A 20,393-nucleotide genomic window follows, 5' to 3' on the forward strand; every position below is an offset into this window, starting at 1 on the left:
GTCAGTGCTAAAGCCTAATTAGAATCTGCTGTGTGAGCTTATCCTGCAGCTCCAAGGACCCAGCGGGGCCGCTCTCAATGGCTCCCAGAGGCTTCTCCCCCAGGCAGGAAGATGTCATAGAGGAACAGGAAGGAAAAGGCCTGAGGGCTCGACCCTGTCAAGGCCCTCCCAGTGGGGCCTGAGTCCCTGGGTCAGTGCCAGCTTTGACATCAGTGGGGCCCAGATGGCCTAAAGTGCTCAGCTGATGCTTATTTTAATTCCTAGGTGAGAAAGCATGGCTGAACAAAACTGAGTCAAAGTTACTTTTAATTATTGTGACTCAGATTTCTCAATGAATTCACTGGGCAGGTCCTGTATGTCATGAAACAATGAAAAACGTTCTTTAATTAAGAATCAAGAATCAAGAGTCTTTATTGTCATTACGCAAGCATAACGAGATTTTGTAAAGATTCTCAGCTCAAATGCACACGTATAAATAGCAGCAAAATATAAAACTGAACACTTAAGAAAAATATCAAAAATATAAACACAAAGTAAAGTGAAGACAGGTAAAATATAAGAAGGAGATAGGAGATATGTGTGATGTAAATACACTACAATACACACACTGATTGTACTGCACTGGCTTTTGATGTAAGGACAAAACCCAACTCAAGAAATGTTAACATGAACTCAAATGGCTAAATCACTGTATAAATTGGCATAAGTACCTACACAGGTGACTATCGAATAATATTTTTTAACCAAACTATGGCAAAAGGGAGTGTTGTTGTCCAAAAAGCTAACTAAGATGGTAAAAGCGGAGACAATACAGACAATACTGTGGTAGGAAAATTCATATCCTAGATTATGGAATCCTTTATGTACTCCAGGTGAATAAGAAAAATAAAGTAAGGAGCAAATGCCACAGAGTGCCTTATCCCCATACTGGACAGTATAAAGTTTAAATGTAAATTAATGTGTCAAAGTCTTCCACGACACTTTCTTGAACTTCAGCCCCATCTGGTAAACATTACTGGAGGATACCATGGGGCAAATAGGAAGGGCTAAGATTGCGATACAGTTCCCCTCCACCACATTTAGCCTGAAACAGACCCTTATGGTGCTGTAGCTCAACTGTTTGACACGGCAGACACCTTCCACCCCCTCACTGTCTCTTATTCAACCCTGTCAGAGGAGGTAATCGCCATTGGACATGCACTGTGGGCCCTTTCATGGGACAACGACTTTGGACAGACCGCTTCCGATTTTTATGATAGTTTTCCAGTGATGGGTGGAGTGGGAGAGTAGGGAGCAACCCAATCCTCTGCAGCAGCCAAACAAAGTCTAACTAGGCCAGACACAGTTGAGTGTTTCTCTCTCCCATTCTCTGTGTGGGTGTGTATGTGTGTTCTTGCACACAAAGTTTGACTAATAGTTATAGTTATAGTTAATTATTTGAAGGCTGATATGTATACATATCTCTTTAGGTTGTGGTATACTTGTTAAGGGAATTACTTTCAACAGGTTTGTTTGTAAAAAAGGACAAAACCATGCCCTGTTACAGGATATCTGAAAACTTAAGCCCAAGTGAATGTGCACTGTGAAACACTAAGTCATTGTAGGAAAGGCCAGAATTACGGCTGGTTGGTACAGCAAAAAGAATAATCCACGGCAGGTTTAAGGAGTGTCACAGATGTGGTTCTTTTATTCATTCAGTTTGGCCAACAGCACAGAATCATTCAAGCAGCAACACACCATGTTGTTAAAATGGCACCTATATATAGTGTGTCTCAGCTAATGACCCTGGAAGATTCCATCCACGGGGATCCACTGCCAGCCAACTGCCAGTAACCCACCATTTTTTCTTTTATACACATACAAACAGATTTCATAGCCTATACACATCCATTTACCCCAACTATTACTAAAAACAAACACATCTAAATCACCTTACATTTGTTGTACTCCACTGCACACATATCCATCACCCCACACCAATTCACTCTTGGTTTTCCCCTGGAACTATAAAATCGGTGTCCGTTGCCTGGGGAAGCCTTTTGCCCGCACACCCTGAAGATGCAACAACTGGTGAGTACACAACACTTTTTGATCTTCTTAGTACCCACTCTGAGCAACCCAATACAGCTTAGCTTACCTTATTTCTAAGCAATTAACACATATTAAATATACACATTTAATCCTCTGTCCCTCTCCTCTAGGTACAGCTGTGTGGGCCACACACCACCCATGTCACCTAAGTCAATATCAGACCTGAGAAAAGGACAATAAATATAATGATAAATATTCAATACATAAGATAAATATATGCATATAAATGGGTAAACAAGCAATGTGTTAAAATGTATTGTGCAAATCTTCAATAAAGTGCCGTTGCTCTTAAAGTGTCTGTGCAGTTATTAAGGTGCATATGTCGTCATACCCAGTCAAAGTGCGTGGTGCTATATGTGCAAACCAGGTGACGATGTGTCCTTCGTCACAGTCATTTTCAAGTGTTGTTGCATTTAACAATGTGGCACCTGAAACTGTTCAAGCAAAACAAGAGTGAACTGGAGTTTCACGCTTCAATGAGAGGAACACTACAGCAGCAACAGGGCTGTGAAGCATGGCAGACCCTGTACAGATTCAACCTGATTTAAACCTAAAATTGGTCTCCCTCAACTAGTTGGGCCATTTGAAGTGGTTGAAGGGTCATTGCAAGTCCTCAATTTCCCAAACAATCAATGATCTGACTCTGGTGCAATCAGATGAATTTCTGTCGGATCAGAAACTTTATCAGCGGTCTTCAAAAGATCTGTTACATACTGTAATGGACTTGCTTTGCTTTAATATTATTGGAGTAATGTTTTGAGTCCAGTCTCATTTACAGGGCTCCAAATACCACCTTTCTGGCACATCCCTTTCAGACACAGAAGGTACCCTTAGGCGTCTGTATGAGATGCACCAGTCTTTAAATTAGCTTACAAAGTGCGAAAGTTTGATTGTGTGTCACCCAGGAAACCAGAACTCGCATCCCGTGTGAGACCAAATATTCTAGATATATTCAACAAACAAAATTGTTTTTGTGGTTAAAATTAACCAAAGTGCCATCACGTGTTAGGCTTCATGGCAGGAAGGCTTTGCACATCACACCAAACGCGAACGGGTACCCGGTGCTTCTGGATGAGTAGCTAGAGTGACAAAGTGGCAGTTTCTGACGACCTGGGATGAATCCCGTCATGAATCTCTGTTGCAAATGATTGGACAAATACACCACTTGCTAGTCTATCCTTAGTTTTTACTTCAGAATCATTGTTAGGCAGGAAATATGCAGTACAACTACATCTACATCATGTAATATCTATGATAAGAGGTGTATACTTTTTTTTGGTGATTATGGATTTTTCTCTCTCTTTCTCTGGGTTTGAACATTGTCGAAAACATTTGGGATAATGTGAGTACACAGCTCAAAAAATATATAACAAAGGTCTAGTTGTCCAGCACATTTTAATGCACAAATGTTACAAATTACATCTTTAATTGTAGGTTGCCGTAAGACAGATTACTGCATATTCCATTACTGTACAACAGAGGTGGATGACTCTGCCTGCTGATGTCCAGCAAGGCCAGTATCAAACTGACGTATTTGTCTAACAGAGCAGATGAGTGTGTGTGTGGGCGTGTGTTTTGTATGGGCGATGGTGTTGACGGACACTCTCGGGACTATTGTTTTCCTCCCAACATGCAGTGGGAGGAAGTGGTGGAATGACCTGAGACATTAGTACAGACAATATCGGTCCATGTGGGCAGGGCTCTGATTGCTCCCTGCTTGGCTCCGGCTCCTGCTCTTTACCTCAGCCTTAGGGCGGTGGTCCTTAATGCAGAGGTGAAGGGTGACTAATGTGAGGCCTGATTTCAGCCCCTGTTAAAATAATAGCACAATATGTCTGCACAGACTGCTCTGAAGAAGGAAAGAGGAAAACAGTTGCAGCGGCCTGATGTCCATCATGACATGAGGTTTCTTCATTTTATTTGTAGTAAGTGTACCCCTTTTTCAAACAATACATCGGGTTCTCCAGAAGGACACATTTAATCCCATTTCATTTTTCCAACATTTATTCAAACTGCTCTGTGAACTTCCCTTCAACCTCAGAGTTTGCTGCAGGGTAATCACAGGTAGCCTGTGTTTGGCATAGATGTTTAGGAGATAACTGTTCCCTCGAGCCAGAAAAACACTAACACAAAGCAACATATATTAAGTTATGACACTGCATGGGAAAAACTCTCCTACGTATAAGGAAGCCCGTGGTTGCGCATTTTAACAAGACATGATGAATGATCTTGGGGCCAATAAATGCAATTGTTCACTGCTTTGAGTCGCCTGTAACTGTGAGATGGATGAGAGTCATTGTCTGATATATGTCCAAAAACTTTGAACCAGTTTCAACACCCAGAGCAATTGTTTAGAGGATATCCTCAATCAAGGCCCCAAAGAGCACAATGAATAGTCTCGCTGACAGAAACATGCTGCCCCCAACAACCTCCTCGACTCGCCTGCTGTGTGGTGGAGAAGAACGAGTGTGCCGGCTCTCGCTCCAAGTACAACACCACAGTGACACCTGAACTTTGCTTCTCATTGAATGATGCCAGAAGGAGACTCCTGCCATTTAAACATGTCAGTCATCAGATAATGACTTACTGGTTGCTGGCATAAAAGTGAGATAAAACTTGCTGTTATTGCTATATTAATACACATGACTGGATTAAATTGTTATCTGGCGGGATTGGCCTGTTAACCTAAAGATGGCTCAAGAGCAAGAATCTGTTGATTGGCTTTTATTTACAACTTCAACCACCTTCCCCCCCATGCTGTTTGTGTGTGCACCTTTCTATCTTTCTCTTCTCTCTCTTTCTCTCTCTCGCCTGTAAAAACTAAAACACAAAAAAAGTAAAATAAAAAAATTGTGGAAAACAGGGGCAGGTAAGGCAGCTCTTATAACTGATCTCCTTTTACAAATATTAACCCTGTATTTCAATATTATAAGTACATAATGTCTTTTAGTATTGTATGAATGACTAGCTATACCGTACGCGTCCACTAGTCTTAAGGGCAGTTGCTAAGTACATGTGCATGGTTTTGAATGTTGGGGCACCCCCTTTTGGTCATAATAAGATTTTTCTAAGATTCTAAGATTTTTCTCCCCCAGTTGAGTTTTTAAAAATAGATTTTAAGGTTCCTTTCTTTATAAAATATTTGTTTTGAAATAACACATTCAAATATATGATGACATCTTTTGATTTATCTATCTTAACCCCTCAGTAATGGCAACTAGAGATGTTATGTGTGGAGCTCTCTGTTGCCAAGATTAATGGAGCAGGTCAGCGTGTGCTGCACACGATGTAGCTCGAGCTATGATTTAACTCCTTATTATTATTTTGTATTTTTATGTATTTATCTGAAATATCCAGCATGTTATGAAATTTAGAGAAAGATCTATGGGGTGGGGTTGGTTAGGGTCAAGGAGCTATAAAATATGCAGGTGTTCTGTGTTATCTTTTATTGTTTTAGTTATGGCTAATTGTGTCTGCCAATTGTACACAGTAATGATGTACTTATGTATGTGTATGCATGTGTACATGTGTCTATACATTATTTATTTATTTCTTGTTGTTTCTGTGATTTATTTCTTGGTCAATGTCTTGGCACATGTATGTGTGTATGTTTATATTTCTTGTCTGCAGTCACAGACATATGTTGATCTGCATCTGCTTTCCAATAATAAAAAAAGAAAAAAAATGGCAACTACATAGATTAAGACTCTGAGACGGATGATCTGTGTGCTCATATGAATAGCCAATTTCATTTCCCCTGCCTGACCACGTGATAATCTAGCTATAGGTCTCCGTGACTGCTATGCTAAAGCTAAAGCTAAAGCCATAGTGTCTGTGATGTCACGCCATCCTTAATCTACCAAAAGGACAACAGGCAGTAAATCAGTCCAGGCCGTCTTTACTAGATGCTGTAGCCAGGAAATCTAAATATGCCAAATGTAAGAACATTTGACTGGAGCTGAGGTTGGGCAAGCAAATGTATGTAAAATGTAGGCAACAACAGTTGAGGATGAAAGACTGACATGCCTGTCAATCAAGGAAAATAAAACATTTTTGTAAATTTTGTTTTTATTGTGCAACACTGGCACATAAGGCACACTTCTTATGTGAAAGGAGCTACTGAGAGATCAATGTTTTATGTAACAATTACTGATAAAAATATTACATATTTTTCTCTTCACTTTAATTCCCTCCCATTACCCTCCTACACTGGTTGGCTTCAGCGTTCTGTAGTTGTGGTTCCTGATTAGCGTGTGGTATACAGTGCAGTCTAAAAGAATTAGGACAGTCACATATTTTGGTTGGGTTAGTTCTGTACTCCAAAACACTGGATGGTGGTGATTTTAAATCAAAGAGTAACTATGAGGTTAAAGTTCTGATCGTTGGCCTTAATGTAAGTGGCGTGTCCCTCCACGGCCCCCGTTGCAGTCTAGGGGACGTAGGTGGCGGTGGTCAGCCATATTGTCTCTGATACAGCAGAAATCACACACTGGCATATCCACACCGGCGACGGAGGGAGGAGAGGACCGTTGGGTTGACGAAACTCATCTTATTGGGAAGCATTTCGGTCGTCGAATTGATCAGGGGGGTAAATATCGACTCCAGTGTCTATTTACCAGTTAAAATGCCGACTCATATTCTCTGTGAAAAGTAGCAAGTGCTAATGTTAGCTGTGCTACGATTCGCAAGCTAGCAACTTGGGCCCACCTGGAGCCTCTAAGTTACCAACACCTCCTGCTCACACCGAAAGCCATTCCAGTCGAATGATCTAGTTAGCTAACTTGTAGGTAGTTGCTTTACTCATCGAAGAATACAGCTACATTAATCACTATTTGAAACAAATTTGTAAGCACTCTGAAACGTAATGCTATGTGTCTTTAGTTTTTAAGCGAATGTCGGCATAACGTTAACATTACGGATGTCGCATAATTTAGAGTCAGTAGTATAATGATGACACTAAACTTCAACACATAAGATTAACACTTGCACAAGCCATTGTGTCTTTCCATGCAAGATTGAGCTTTTGTGAAAGTTAAACATTTTAATTCAATCTAGTCCTGAGTGCGCTAGCTAGCTAGCTTATCAACTGATAGATGATTGCCGAATGGAGGTGTTGACTTCGTCGATCCGGAGAAGGTCTTCATTCATGTTACATGGCCGTGTCTTTGTGGATTATAACCAATGTAACTAAACTCCCGTTATTAACGTTGACTTAAACATATGAAAATTCTTATTTGCGTTTCACCGGAAGTTAACGACGTCGTGGCTATGGCCGATGTGGGCGATTTTATTGGGGGTCTTCATGCTACCCTAGTGAGCTAGCTTATATCTTTTTATCTCGGGGTGAAGTTGTTAGCTAACGTTGTTTAGGCAAAGACTTCACATGTCATCAAGAAGTAGCATTAAGTTATGAGGTTAGGTCGCAAGCGATTGTAAATGTTCCCGGTTGTATATGTCAGTGTGAATGCATAGCAAGAATAATTTATTCGAGTAAAGTAGCAACGGTGTGCTGTTAATGCTTAACACTGCTGCGCATGTGACTTATGTGCGACAAAAAATCCACATTTAGCGTTAACTTTAATGTGTACGATGGTTAAGAATTTACGAACTCCACTAACCTGCCTGGTTGACGGTAGCTCACTGCACGTCTACGGGTTTCTCATTATTTGCACGTCCTTAGGCAAAGTATTTTTTGGCCGAGTACATAGACACGGTTGTATAGTTGGCTTTTGACTCGGTTCTGTCTTTTAAAATGATCTCTTACTAAATTGGAGAGCAATGTGAAATGAAGCTGTATGTTCAAATGTTCAAATTCAAATTATTTTGCATTTCAATTCACAGTGTAGTCTGTAATAGTCTGTAGTTTGTGATTTGATCAAAACAATGCAAAGAAGGGTGTTGATTTTATATATGACACATGATGACGCATTGTAGTGTAGTGTGGTGTAGTGTAGAGTTGTAGTAATGTTGAAATCTTAATGATACTGTCCCCGATGTTAATTTACTTGTGCTATTCAAAGAATGAATTTAGTTGGTAAAAGAAGATCAATGGTTGCACAGCTTATCCCCTTCTGACCTCGTAATTCCGCAGACCATCAATACTTTGGGGAGTCAGTGACGTAAATAAATACTAAACTGGGGCCGGAGCTCATTTTGGCCACAGCTATCAAGTCACTATCCGAGGAATATGTCCACAGATTAAGTTTAGAACATAATGTATGAGCTTAGTGCTCAGCTTCCTCTTCAAAACAGTCTCATGCCATGCTTGTGTATACTACAAAAATCTACCTGTTGATCTGATGCTCCTTCTTATCCTCATTCATGAACTCAAGATACATGAGAGTCTCAGAGTCATTCATGATATGTTTGAAGTAATCATTAACTCATTGGCTCCATCTAATTTGTGAGATGCAGAGGTGTAAATCACATGTTTCATGAGTACGTAATATTATAGTGATTCTTTGGACAATGATTCAATACTTGCTCATTTCACAAAGTGTGTCACAATATTCTTTTGATTTAGTTCAGGGGTCTGCCATCCACATGAGGTGACATCATATGGCCTTTTAACAAAGTCGGTTGCAACTTCATTTTTCTATTTTTGGCCATGAAGGTGAAACAACAGCACATAAATAATTTTAACTGGTCAAATGCAGTAATAGCTGTCAAGATGTATATATGAAGCAGTTGTTTATCTTAATGCCTTAAGATTGTGACTTTTCACATTACATAAATTAGTCAACACCTAGCACACTTTTCCTCAGCAAAATTATATCTCAACAAATTATATGTATGAGTTTTTCCTACTTGCATAATTCTTTTCAGCCTAACATTGCTGAAACAGATCAGCTGTTAATGTCACAACAAGAGGAACAAGCCAGTGGACTGCTGAGTAAGATGCAGGGCCATGTCCATGTGAGCGTTCTGACTTGTAATGACGTTGTTTGCATGTACTTTGTTGTGCTATCTTTTCACTGAAGTACAGAATAGTTCCATGCTGTTAATTTATTCCTGAGAGGACAGTAAATATCTTCATATTTTTCATGGCTGCCTGCCGCCAGCACTGTTTGAATGACCAGCAAAAAGATGCACTTGGATGAGAACTGTGACACAGGTGACATGGGGATTTCAAAGTAGATGAGTAACGTAACAGTGATAATATGGATCAGTGTTTCAATTTGCATCGATCAAATTGGATTTTCAGTCAATGAGCCTGTCATTAGACCCATTGAAATCAGAAATGATTTTAGCAATAGAATGGCAGAAGAAATCTGAGAACTGTGGCACAATGCCAAACGTTGCCTAGTTTAAGTTTCAACATTTTATATCATTATAAACTGATGGAAGGAAATACCACATGCATCAGTGCTGTAGATGTATAAATCAGGAAATATGTTTTTCTAATCTTTATTTTTCTCTCTTTCTCAATTTCCTTGTCAGCTATCCCACCGTGCCCCTGGTGGCCCCTCCCCCCGTCCTCAGGCAAAGCCCCCTCCCCAAACCCCTTACCCTGTTGAGATCAGTCCCCTCTCATCCTCTACCTTCCCTCTTCCTCCCTCCCTCCCACCCATCCTTCCCGTGCTCCAACCATACTCCGCAGCAGTAAGGTCGCCCCACCATCTCTGCCAAGCTGTCGGACATGTCAGGACCCGTGCCGAGCCGGGCCCGAGTGTACACTGAGGTCAACACTCATCGGCCCAGGGAGTACTGGGACTACGAGTCTCACGTGGTGGAATGGGGGTGAATATCTTTTTGTCGCTTGCACAACATTTGCAACATATAGCCCTTCAACCCAGCTGATGTCTGGCTGTGAATTTTTCTTCACAGAAACCAGGATGACTTTCAGCTGGTCCGAAAGCTAGGGCGTGGCAAGTACAGTGAAGTTTTTGAGGCAATCAACATCACCAATAATGAGAAGGTGGTGGTGAAGATCCTCAAGGTAAATTTATATAGAGACAGAGGCCTGGATTCAGTCCGCTTATCTATGACTGAATGCTTTGATCCCATTCGACCAATTCTGCCTTATCCTTTCCTCTTTAGCCTGTGAAGAAAAAGAAGATCAAGCGTGAGATCAAGATTTTGGAGAACCTGCGTGGAGGTCCGAATATAATCTCCCTCATCGACATTGTGAAAGACCCTGTGGTAAGTATAGCATATTCATTTGAAAAAACACTTTATTCTTTGGTCATGTGTACAAAAGAGGACTTGTTTTTATTTCCTGATGATATGATTTACATGTTATCAAAACGTAAACTGTAATTTGTTCTGAAATATCATTACTGTACCAATAGCGTGGTGAACCCACCAGCTGTGCAAGCTTATCGATTTCACTTGGGCTTGGGAAGTATGTGTCTGTAAGTATAGTCAGTTGTGGCTTTCAGTTAGTTAGAGCTATCTAAGCAGTTGTACAGCCTCATGTTCCTGTGTTATATCAGCTCTCTCTCCGAATAATAAGAAAGATAAGATAATCCTTTATTAGTCCCATAACTGGAAAATTACAGTGTTACAGCAGCAAACAGGATTTAGAGGATGCAAAGCATGCAAGGATAAGGGAAGGATGTGCATTCATCATAAGCTGTGCTTATGATGCAGGACTGCCACCATTTTGAAATCTGACTAGTTTTAAATTGAGATTTCTACTTTGACTTAAAGACCTTCGTCTCATGCTGAAATTCATTTATGCTCTGGGTGAAGATTTTCCTCCATTGTTCATTATGACAATAAAACATGAAGTGTTCAGAGTAAAAAAAATCAGAGGCAAATTCTGTGAGCGCCAGCTGCTGGCCAAACACAAACTACGCATTTAAGTAAAGCTTGCTACTTTGTTATTAATTCTTGATTCTAATGTAGGTTGCAATTCATGCACATTTTGTGACCACTGGCCTCTGCTTTTAAAACAACTTGACCATGATAATAGAGATACGGACGTACCTGTCTGCTTCTGTGTGTGTGTGCGTGCATGTGCATTCAGCTGATGGACTGTGCCATGGAGAATGGAGTGGAAAGTTGTCTTCAGTGTTTGACAGAAATGAGCAAAATTACTTATGACCAAACACCTTAAGATTTACATTGATTGCACAGACACTGGTGCAGCAATGCGCGTCTGCAAAGTAACTGATGCAGCATCCTCTGTATTCTCCACACTGGTCTCACTCAGTGCCCTGCACACAACACTATCTAATTGGTTACACGTCATGAATAATAGCTTATCAACACTGAATGTAAAAAGTGGCAGAAAATGAAAATAGTCAAGTCTCAAAATTGTGCTTCAGTATAGTTATGCAATCTGTCACTGAATATTTTGACACTTTCCTGCTAATGTATATTGGTTCCAAATATTGATTATGGGTCTGCTCAGTCACCAATAATCATATTGGCTCTAGAAACAACATCCCCATTAAATTCTACTGAAAGTGCTGCACTTTTAATCCCCCTCAGACTCCACTAGCTGGCTACTTTTCCTTGCTGGCTGGCTACTCATGTCCTTGTGGAGCCAATGGTGCTCTTTTACAGGGCACAGTATAGTCATTATGTTGTTTTTGGTACTGGCTTTTGACTGAAGTTTGTATGGATTAGTGAAATACACAAAAATGAGACTGAAAACTTCAGAACACCTTCCTCCAGAGGAGATGATTTGCAGTATTTGAGGATTCTGCATAAAATGGCAAATAGTTTGTTCAATTAAATAATTAATTTCTTTTGAAGTAAAATTGCTCGATATTTGTTGCTCTTCATTTAATATCATGTAATCTGAATACCCTTGGGTATTAACAAGAAACAAAAAATATTGCCCACAAACTGGCATTTTTCACAATTTTGTCATTTATAAATGGCTAACTGATAGTGGTCAACTGATAAGGGTGGCTGATGCCAATATTTAGAAAGCATGGCTGTTCTGTATAATGTTTATTCAAATACAACAATTGTAATGAAATCAAACAAGGCACAAAATTACAAAACCTAAATGAACATTTAACAAAAATGTCACAAACACATTTAATAACGTTTTGTCTTTGTAATGCAAGACTATAGTGATAAATCTATAGTGTCTGCTTAAATTTTATTGGCCCAAATCTCAAAATGCCGGTTATTAGCCCACTTAATTGACCAACTGTTAAATCAGTCTACTGCTGTTAATAAACTAAATGATAATTTGTAATAACAACTGAGCACCTCTTGACAGGCATTTAAACAAAACAATTACTTTCTCCTCAGACAGACAAAGCAGTTTTCAGACATCACTTGGGCCCTGGTGATTGTAGAGACTGATTAATAGTATAAAAACAATTAATAGAAAAGCAGTTAAAGTTGGTTGCAGCTGGAGTTCACACTGTAAGCAACAAGTCACGATTTTAGCCCTTATATGAGGCAACTTGTATCAGCAATAGATTGTACAGACCTTGATTTGGAGATGTTTGTTTACTAAAAATAAAACTCAAATCTAAAATTCTGTAATCTCCGAATGGCTACATCCCACCTCATCATGGTGAAGATGGTAAGCCCTGTCTTCCAGGAGTTCAAAATAAGAGAAACTAGAATTTGTTTAGTTTTGTTGGCCTGCTGTTGACTGTCTGCATCCTGACTGAGTTTCCATTTGGAATGAAATGAAGAGACGTTTGTAGACTTGGTCAAAGTGTTGCTCACAGTGTGGCTGGTTGGGTAGTTGGTAAAGAGTTTGCATTAGTGCCCTAGCTTCTTCAGTCAAATAGAAGAAATTAACTGTGGCTGGTGGTAGATATTGCTGATCGAGACTGCAACATATTAAACACACAACCTTATGTTTTTTCAGTCTCGGACGCCTGCCTTGGTCTTTGAACACGTTAACAACACAGACTTCAAGGTAGGAACTAAACTTTTTCTTTTACTCGGTTAAAGTTGGCTATGTAAGCTTATGGAAACCTCCTTTCTTGGCATACTCGTTGTCTTCCCGTACACGTGTGTGTATGTGATGGAGGAACATCCAAGTCCAGTGCTATGTCTTCGGTGCCAGAAAGTCAACCATTTTCTGGTTCTATCCTCAATCACTGGCACATTCCCACAGGTCAATGTCAGTGATGTGTCACTGTTGCCTGAATGCATGCTGATTGTTTATTGCATGAGATTACAAGAAAGGCCTAACTGACTGTATTTTTACTGTGTTTTGGTTTCCAGCAACTGTACCAGACCCTGACAGATTATGACATCCGGTTCTACATGTATGAGATCCTTAAGGTCAGTCCTCCATGGTTCAGCTGCCTCAGTTTGTAATGTGTAATTTCTAAAAGTCCAGAGGAGAGTGAAGAATTAAGTCCTTAAACATGATGTGTGCGTGGGTTTTTTTTTTTGCGTTCTTGTTTTCATTTGACTTTTTGGAAATGTTTAGGTTTGCAAGCCTCTATTTAGTCTATCAACATTGTTTGGGTTATCTAGTAGGCAGCATCTTCTTGTAATCTGTTGCTGTTTTGGAGCTACTGAGAATAAAAAAAACTTGTGACCAATGGCTTACAAAATCTGTTTGCTCTTGTCTGTAGGCCCTGGACTACTGCCACAGCATGGGAATCATGCATAGAGATGTGAAGCCACATAATGTGATGATCGATCATGAACACCGTAAGGTGAGTGATGACAACGATGACTTCATGTCATCATCAATCATTTAATTGTAAATAAAGTTTGATTTTATTGCTTTTGTGTGGCGTTTTGGGATGTTTTTTCTGCTTCTGGTTTTTTTCCTGTTGTGTGCTTGCATTCATTAATATGTAATAATTGATTAACTGTCCGGTTACTTTGCTGTGTTGAACACATACGCATGCACCATGTATAGTTTTTAACTGCTTCACATCTTATTCTGTAGTTGCGCCTTATTGACTGGGGTCTGGCTGAGTTTTACCACCCAGGACAGGAGTACAACGTCAGAGTCGCCTCCCGCTACTTTAAAGGACCCGAGCTCCTCGTGGATTATCAGGTACAGCTGTGGGCTAGTACGCTGTAGGTACGTTTAGCACCTACAGCGTACTAACTCTAGGTACTTAGTATGTTTAAAGTATTTGAAGGGTGTTAATAGAAATCTTTCTTGGGCACTCTTTGCTTTGCATTGCTCTTGATTATTTGTCACGTAATAAGAGACATTCCTGAATACATTTCAGTATTTCTGTATGGTGCTTTAAATGGTACATCTCAAAGCTACAGAACATGAATTTATTGACATTTTTGAATGCATCAGAAAAGGCATATTTATGGGAAAGAGATTCATTTACTGTCATTAATGAAGTAGTCCTTAGATTTAAGAAGCCAGAAACGGCAAATATTTGATGCTTTTGCTTGAAAAATGACAATCAATTGTCAAAGTAGCTGGCACCTAATATTCTTTGATTGATTAATCAACTAATTGTTACAGCTCTATTTACTCGGTTAAACTTGGCTGTTTAAGCTTATGGAAACCTCCTTTCTTGGCATACTCGTTGTCTTCCCGTACACGTGTGTGTATGTGATGGAGGAACATTCAAGTCCAGTGCTATGTCTTCGGTGCCAGAAAGTCAACCATTTTCTGGTTCTATCCTCAATCACTGGCACATTCCCACAGGTCAATGTCAGAGAAGAATAATAGAGGACCAGTTACAAGTGTAATTCTAATAATCTGTGATGGTACATAGCTAATTGTTGTTGTCTGAATGGATTGGCTGTTATTTTATGGGTGGTAAATCTTTTAAAATATAACAATTTGAACGCAATGTTAGAATCATGACTAACCTTTATGAATGTAAGATTTCATAATGAAATTACACATCTCTCTTGGTTCTTACTGCAGAAGGACAACTGCATCATTTTATCCTTTTTTCAGTTCTTCAAGATAAATTGATGTGGAGTTGCCTTCTCAGGGAAATTTGATTTCTCTGCTTTCATTCTATGTGAGCTCTCTTTCACCCCTGTACTGTGTGTGTGTTTCAGATGTATGACTACAGTCTGGATATGTGGAGCCTGGGTTGCATGTTGGCAAGCATGATCTTCAGGAAGGAGCCCTTCTTCCATGGCCATGACAATTATGACCAGGTAAACTCAAAGTGGGCTTGGATTGTGTGGACAAGATTCTCCCTCTGGTTGCCACCAGCGCTTCATCCCTGCTTATGTATTTGGACAGACAGTAGCTACTTCTGCGCAGTTTTCTTAATTAGCTACATTAATGACAAGCTATGACTTAAAGTAGCAGATTTTTTTTATCAAGATCTTGTAGTTGATGTTATTAAACAACACTGACATGTCAAAGATGGCATTTCTGGCCACAGATGTTATGCAAGTGGTGACCGCCCAGTATCATCTCTGGCATCACTGTTTTTGTGCCTCAAAGGGTTAAAGGCTGTCATACAGAGTTGGAAAACTGTTTGCTCTTTGTGCTCCTGTAGTTGGTGAGAATAGCCAAGGTTTTGGGGACTGAAGACCTCTACGACTACATTGACAAGTACAATATTGAGCTGGAACCTCGCTTCAATGACATTTTGGGAAGGTGAGAGCTGCTTCCAACAGTCACATGATGATGATGTTGTCTTGGCTATCATAGCTTTTGATTTGTAACTATACTTAACCCTTGTGTTGGAGTCAAATATTAACTAGGTTAAAAAACAATTGATGGAGACCACTAATGCTATGCATCACTGACCCAAAGTGTTGGCATTTGACAACTTGTGACTTTTTTCCTTTAATACAGTTCAGCTTGTGCTCACACAGAAAGCGAACCAAATTTTCACCTGTATTTTACTTGCTGTACATTAGCGCTAAGCTATTGAGCTGCAGCAGGCAATGAGGATTTATCTGTCAGCTCTGACTGAATTCATCACTTACCGGAGACGTGGTTATTTGCCTCCAGTGTCTTTCTTTTCCCCTGTCCTCATGAAGTAAAGTACATTTCAGCTCCAGTCAGCAGTCAACAGAGGACAAAGAGAGACTGATTACAGTAGCCTGCAGTCACTCTGCTGCGGGCAGGCTGAGAAACCACTGTGAATACATGTCCAATAAAGTGACATATTTTGTCATTGGAGGGAACTCACTCCAACGTAATTTGTTCTCTGTTCTCTTAACCCAAGTGGGTTAAATGCAGTGGGTCCCCGGGACGGGGAATCGAACCAGCGATCCACCGGTTACGGGTCCGACACCCTAACCGCTGATCCACGACTGCCCTATATCTGCAATATATCTTATTCATATATGATGATAATTTTCACTGGACATTATCACTATAGAGATTTAAACATGTTGCACTTTAACAGATTTTTCTGGTGGGGAAAAAGAATCAACAATGTGAATGATTTCAAAATGAACAGCTGGAGTTCACCTGAGCACCGTTACATTTTGTGCTGCTCTGTGGTCATCTATCATGACTGTCTTTCTGTGTCCACTCTCTTAGCTGTAAACTGATGTTAAAAATGGGGTGTGTGTGTTTTGTTTTGTTTTTTTTTCTTGTGGACTTTAGGCATTCTCGTAAGCGGTGGGAGCGGTTTGTCCACAGTGAGAACCAGCACCTGGTAAGCCCTGAGGCTCTGGATTTTCTCGACAAGCTGCTGCGCTATGACCACCAGGCCCGGCTGACAGCCCGCGAGGCCATGGATCACCCTTACTTCTGTAAGCCCAGATAAACAGCCAGTGTTGTTGTTCTTCTTCTACTGCTGCTTCTTCTTCTTCTTTGGAGGAGTAGAATCAGTCAGTAATAACAATTACAAAATATGTGATTTCTTTGTTTTTGTTTTCCTACAGTCCCCATTGTGAAAGATCAGTCTCGTGTGGCCGGATCAGCCAACCTGCCCAGTGGGAACACAGCTGTTAGCACAGCCAGCATGATCACTGGTGAGAACACACAAAGTTATTATACTACACCACAATAGACATGGAAGCACAGCAAATTCAAGTGATGTATTTAGTGACATCAGGAGACCGAGAGCAAGTTTATTAACATATCAACTTCTTTAGCAGAGTTTTATGCAAAAGTACAAGAAACAAGTGACAAGACCAGTTTTAGACATTTAAATGGCAGGCTGTAAAAACTAAACATAATCTTCGTTTAAAAGACAAAAAGTTCGCCACAGTAGGACCCGGTGATATCGTGACTATGTGATTACCTCAGTAACACTTGGTGAAGCAAGACTTTAAATAAAACCTGTGCACAGGATTCTCACTGCTCACATTTGACCCCTTATTAATGAAAATGAGTTAGATTGCAAACGGATTAAAGGAGCTTTCATGCATGATGTCATTTTGTATGTGGGCTGTATTTTTTAAAGGGCACTTTACATTTATATTGGAACTGGCAAACATTTGTGGAACAGAGTTCTGTGTCTGAATCATAGATTACTCCCCTTATTTGATGTTTCCACATTTCTCGATCTTCACTTGAACCAGAAATTGGTCTGGTTTGCCATCTTGCATGCCGTACCAAATCTCTTCTTTCTGCTTCAGTGAGAAAGGATATACAAGAGCAGCCTTCATGGAAAGCTTTGTACCTGCCGACATGCCCCTTATTGGAAATCAGTGACTAATTTGTCTGATATAATTCGTCACAACATCACTGGAGTTTCATATTGGAATGATTACATATAATAATAATATTAAGTATTATTATTATTACATATAATAATACTTAATATAGATTAAAATTATGTGTATCACTCCAAAGTTTCATGTTTTCTTTACTTTATGGTTCACCATCTTTAAAAATATATGTAAGCCTCAATGTAGGTCTGGACGTCCACAGGACCACAAACATGCTGCTAATCCCTGGGCGTTGGCCTTGATATGTTGCATGATTTCTACTTGTGGAAATGTTCAGGCTAATAAAGATTTCCACTATTCAAGACTCCATTATCATATCCTGGGTTGTTAGATAATGAATTGACAGTAGAGAATCAGTAAATACACTAACTAAAGAATTAATAATATAAAGGCATTCTGCCAATAGAAAATGTTTCTGTGGGTCTGAGCAAGACCGTATACAGGATGAATTTAGAATACTAAATACTACACTGGCCTCAGGTGGGAACGAGTCAAACTGAACATGGACAGCACAGGTTTTACTGGTAAAACAAGGGAAAACTGTATGGGGGTTATCATTGCCACAGGTACTTTAGCTGTAAGAACTTGCAGTTAAAATCTAGTCATTTCATGCTTCTGTCTGCTATGTCTGTGTATTATGCATCCAGTTTGAACATTATCTGTAAATATCACAAGAACTGAAGACTAAAAATATATAATAATGTAACACACAGAAAAGAAATATGTCCTGTCCCTCTCCCTTGTTTGAATGAAGTTTTTCTCCAGGAGCCTTTGAACCTAAGCTTGAAAACACTCAGTGATGTAATTTAACAATGCTATTGTTGTTTATTATGCTGCTCACCAGCAAAACAAACTGAAACAAAACAACTGTGGTGATGACAGTGAAGAGCGGTCTTGCACTTCTCATCACAGCCCCAGTATTGATTTTGGTCATTTTTGTGCATGGTAGCACAGCAGTAGTTCATCAGTCTCATGTTGGTCTGGTGGCAGAACATAGTGTATGTCTGATTGTAGTTTTCTAAGCCTCCCTGACTTCTCTTCCCTCAGGTATCTCTGCCTTGCCAGCCTCCACTGCCCTAGGGCCTCTCACTGGCTCGCCGGTCCTGTCTGCTGCCACCAACGCCCTGAGCACCCCGGTACCCGCTGCTGCTGGCGCCCCACAGTGACACCCCCCCCCAAATCCATAATCACCTTCCTCCCTCCTCCCCTTTCCCCCCCCCAGTCTCTCCCACCTCCTCCTCCACCACCACCACCCAGTCCGAGGGCGGGGGGAACTAGACAGGTGCCACTCTGCCAGCCCTCAACACATTCACCCTAACTCAGTGTGACCGCGCCTTGCCAAGCTCCTGGCTGGAGGATGCTGTCGTCTAAGAAAAAGATACCCCCCCCTGTTCCTTTTCCTCCTCGAATGAACGTGTTAACATGACATCTGAAATGAATGTTCTGTGTAATTGAAATATACAGGTATTCCTTTCATTTTCCTCACGAGCTGTAGTAAATACAAAGGGGCGTATGTGTGTTTGTGTGTGATGAGAGCGAGTGTCATCCACGGCTGATTAGGGGTCTCAGCAGCCCCCCTTTGTGCGTGCGTGTGTGTGTGCGTGTGTGTGTGAGTTTTAGTTTGGATTGTGAAGGCAGTGGTCAATAAGTACATCAGCAGAAGGCAAACGAAAGATGTTGGCCAACAGGACCAAAAGGAGCACATCCTGTATAGTTTACTACTGCAGCATCATCAAAAACAAGACCTGATGAGAACACTTAATTTACCTCCCCAGATGAGTCTAAACGCCGTCCAGGTCGCAGCATTTTGGAAGTGTTTGGTGCTGTTCTGTGCTCCAGGTGTATGTAAACACAGTGACACTTCAACACTTTCTCTGCCGGATTAGTTTTATCTCGCCTTTGTTACCAAACCAGATCACCAGTTTTCTTTTGATATGCGACTCACTGTCATATTAATTTGTTTTGTAATGAAATGTTCCCGGACTGCTGGATGAGGTTCATCGCCATCAAGCGGTTGGATCGACTTTAGCGTTGTACTGATCTCTTTTAGAAGCCAGGTAAGGTTCATTCAGGTTCTCAAAGAAAATGGTTTGTTAAACGTGCTGCTTTCCAGTTCCTTGAATTAACTTCAAGTGGCTTTTTTCTTGAATGACTTCAAGACATAACCAAAGTTTACTCAGTTGGTTGGAAGAAGAGACTGACCAAACCTAGTTGTTTTTGTGGGTGTTACTCATGGAGATGCTGTAATGCAGGTTGACCGTGTGGGTTCTAGTGAATAAGATGCCATCATGATTCAATAACCATCTGCAGGTGTCTGAAGCGCTGTTCGTGTTGGAGGAAAGTTCAGTTTGGTCATGTGACCCAGGTGAGCTTTGTAATGAGTATTACAGTATTACTGGCTTTCCCCAACATGTTGAAAGAAGTATTGAAATGTTGAATAGCACTTGAAAGGTAGATTTTTTTTTCCCCCAGTGTTTTAGTGCCAGAGTTTGAAAGTGTAAGTTTTAGACCCTGCTGTACATATGCATCTTTTTTTTTCTTTTTTTTTTCATTTCCAAACCTGAAAATGCAAATAAATCCGAACATGTATACATTGACCTGAGAACGGAGCAGTTTGAGTCCCTACATCACTGTATATATTTTTATGTCCTTATGTAGAAGACTAGTATTTGAAAATATTTGTGTAAATAAACACGTGTTTTATTTATCAGGTACACCTGACTGATTGTCTGTCATGTTCACATAGTCTGACTCTTCCCACTTACACAAAATGCAAATTATGGACA

General features: G+C 40.3%; 1 protein-coding gene and 2 non-coding genes across 3 annotated transcripts; all 3 read left to right on the forward strand.

Moving 5' to 3' along the window:
- Positions 1-6,429: 6,429 nt before the first annotated feature.
- On the forward strand, positions 6,430-20,321 carry LOC124055377 (casein kinase II subunit alpha). Its single transcript, XM_046382159.1, has 13 exons — positions 6,430-6,679; positions 9,532-9,831; positions 9,919-10,030; positions 10,132-10,233; positions 12,881-12,931; positions 13,243-13,302; positions 13,602-13,685; positions 13,925-14,035; positions 15,019-15,120; positions 15,471-15,571; positions 16,535-16,683; positions 16,816-16,905; positions 18,655-20,321. The coding sequence occupies exons 2-13, from the start codon at positions 9,731-9,733 to the stop codon at positions 18,771-18,773; spliced, it is 1,182 nt and encodes a 393-aa protein (XP_046238115.1). The 5' UTR covers positions 6,430-6,679; positions 9,532-9,730; the 3' UTR covers positions 18,774-20,321.
- LOC124057213 lies at positions 12,990-13,126 on the forward strand. The gene has a single exon (XR_006843087.1). It is a non-coding gene; the product is annotated as a small nucleolar RNA SNORA57 (small nucleolar RNA).
- LOC124057212 lies at positions 14,511-14,647 on the forward strand. Its single transcript, XR_006843086.1, has one exon. It is a non-coding gene; the product is annotated as a small nucleolar RNA SNORA57 (small nucleolar RNA).
- Positions 20,322-20,393: the final 72 nt, after the last annotated feature.

This window comes from Scatophagus argus, chromosome 3 (assembly GCF_020382885.2).
Source record: "Scatophagus argus isolate fScaArg1 chromosome 3, fScaArg1.pri, whole genome shotgun sequence".
Classification (NCBI taxonomy): Eukaryota; Metazoa; Chordata; class Actinopteri; family Scatophagidae; genus Scatophagus; species Scatophagus argus.

What these genes read in the sequence shown, in the direction of transcription:
- LOC124055377 (XM_046382159.1), top strand. Translation starts at nt 9,731, where the DNA reads ATGTCAGGACCCGTGCCGAGCCGGGCCCGAGTGTACACTGAGGTCAAC. An exon ending in TGGTGGTGAAGATCCTCAAG is followed by an intron (nt 10,031 to 10,131) that starts GTAAATTTATAT and finishes TTTCCTCTTTAG; the next exon opens with CCTGTGAAGAAAAAGAAGAT. An exon ending in GCCATGACAATTATGACCAG is followed by an intron (nt 15,121 to 15,470) that starts GTAAACTCAAAG and finishes GTGCTCCTGTAG; the next exon opens with TTGGTGAGAATAGCCAAGGT.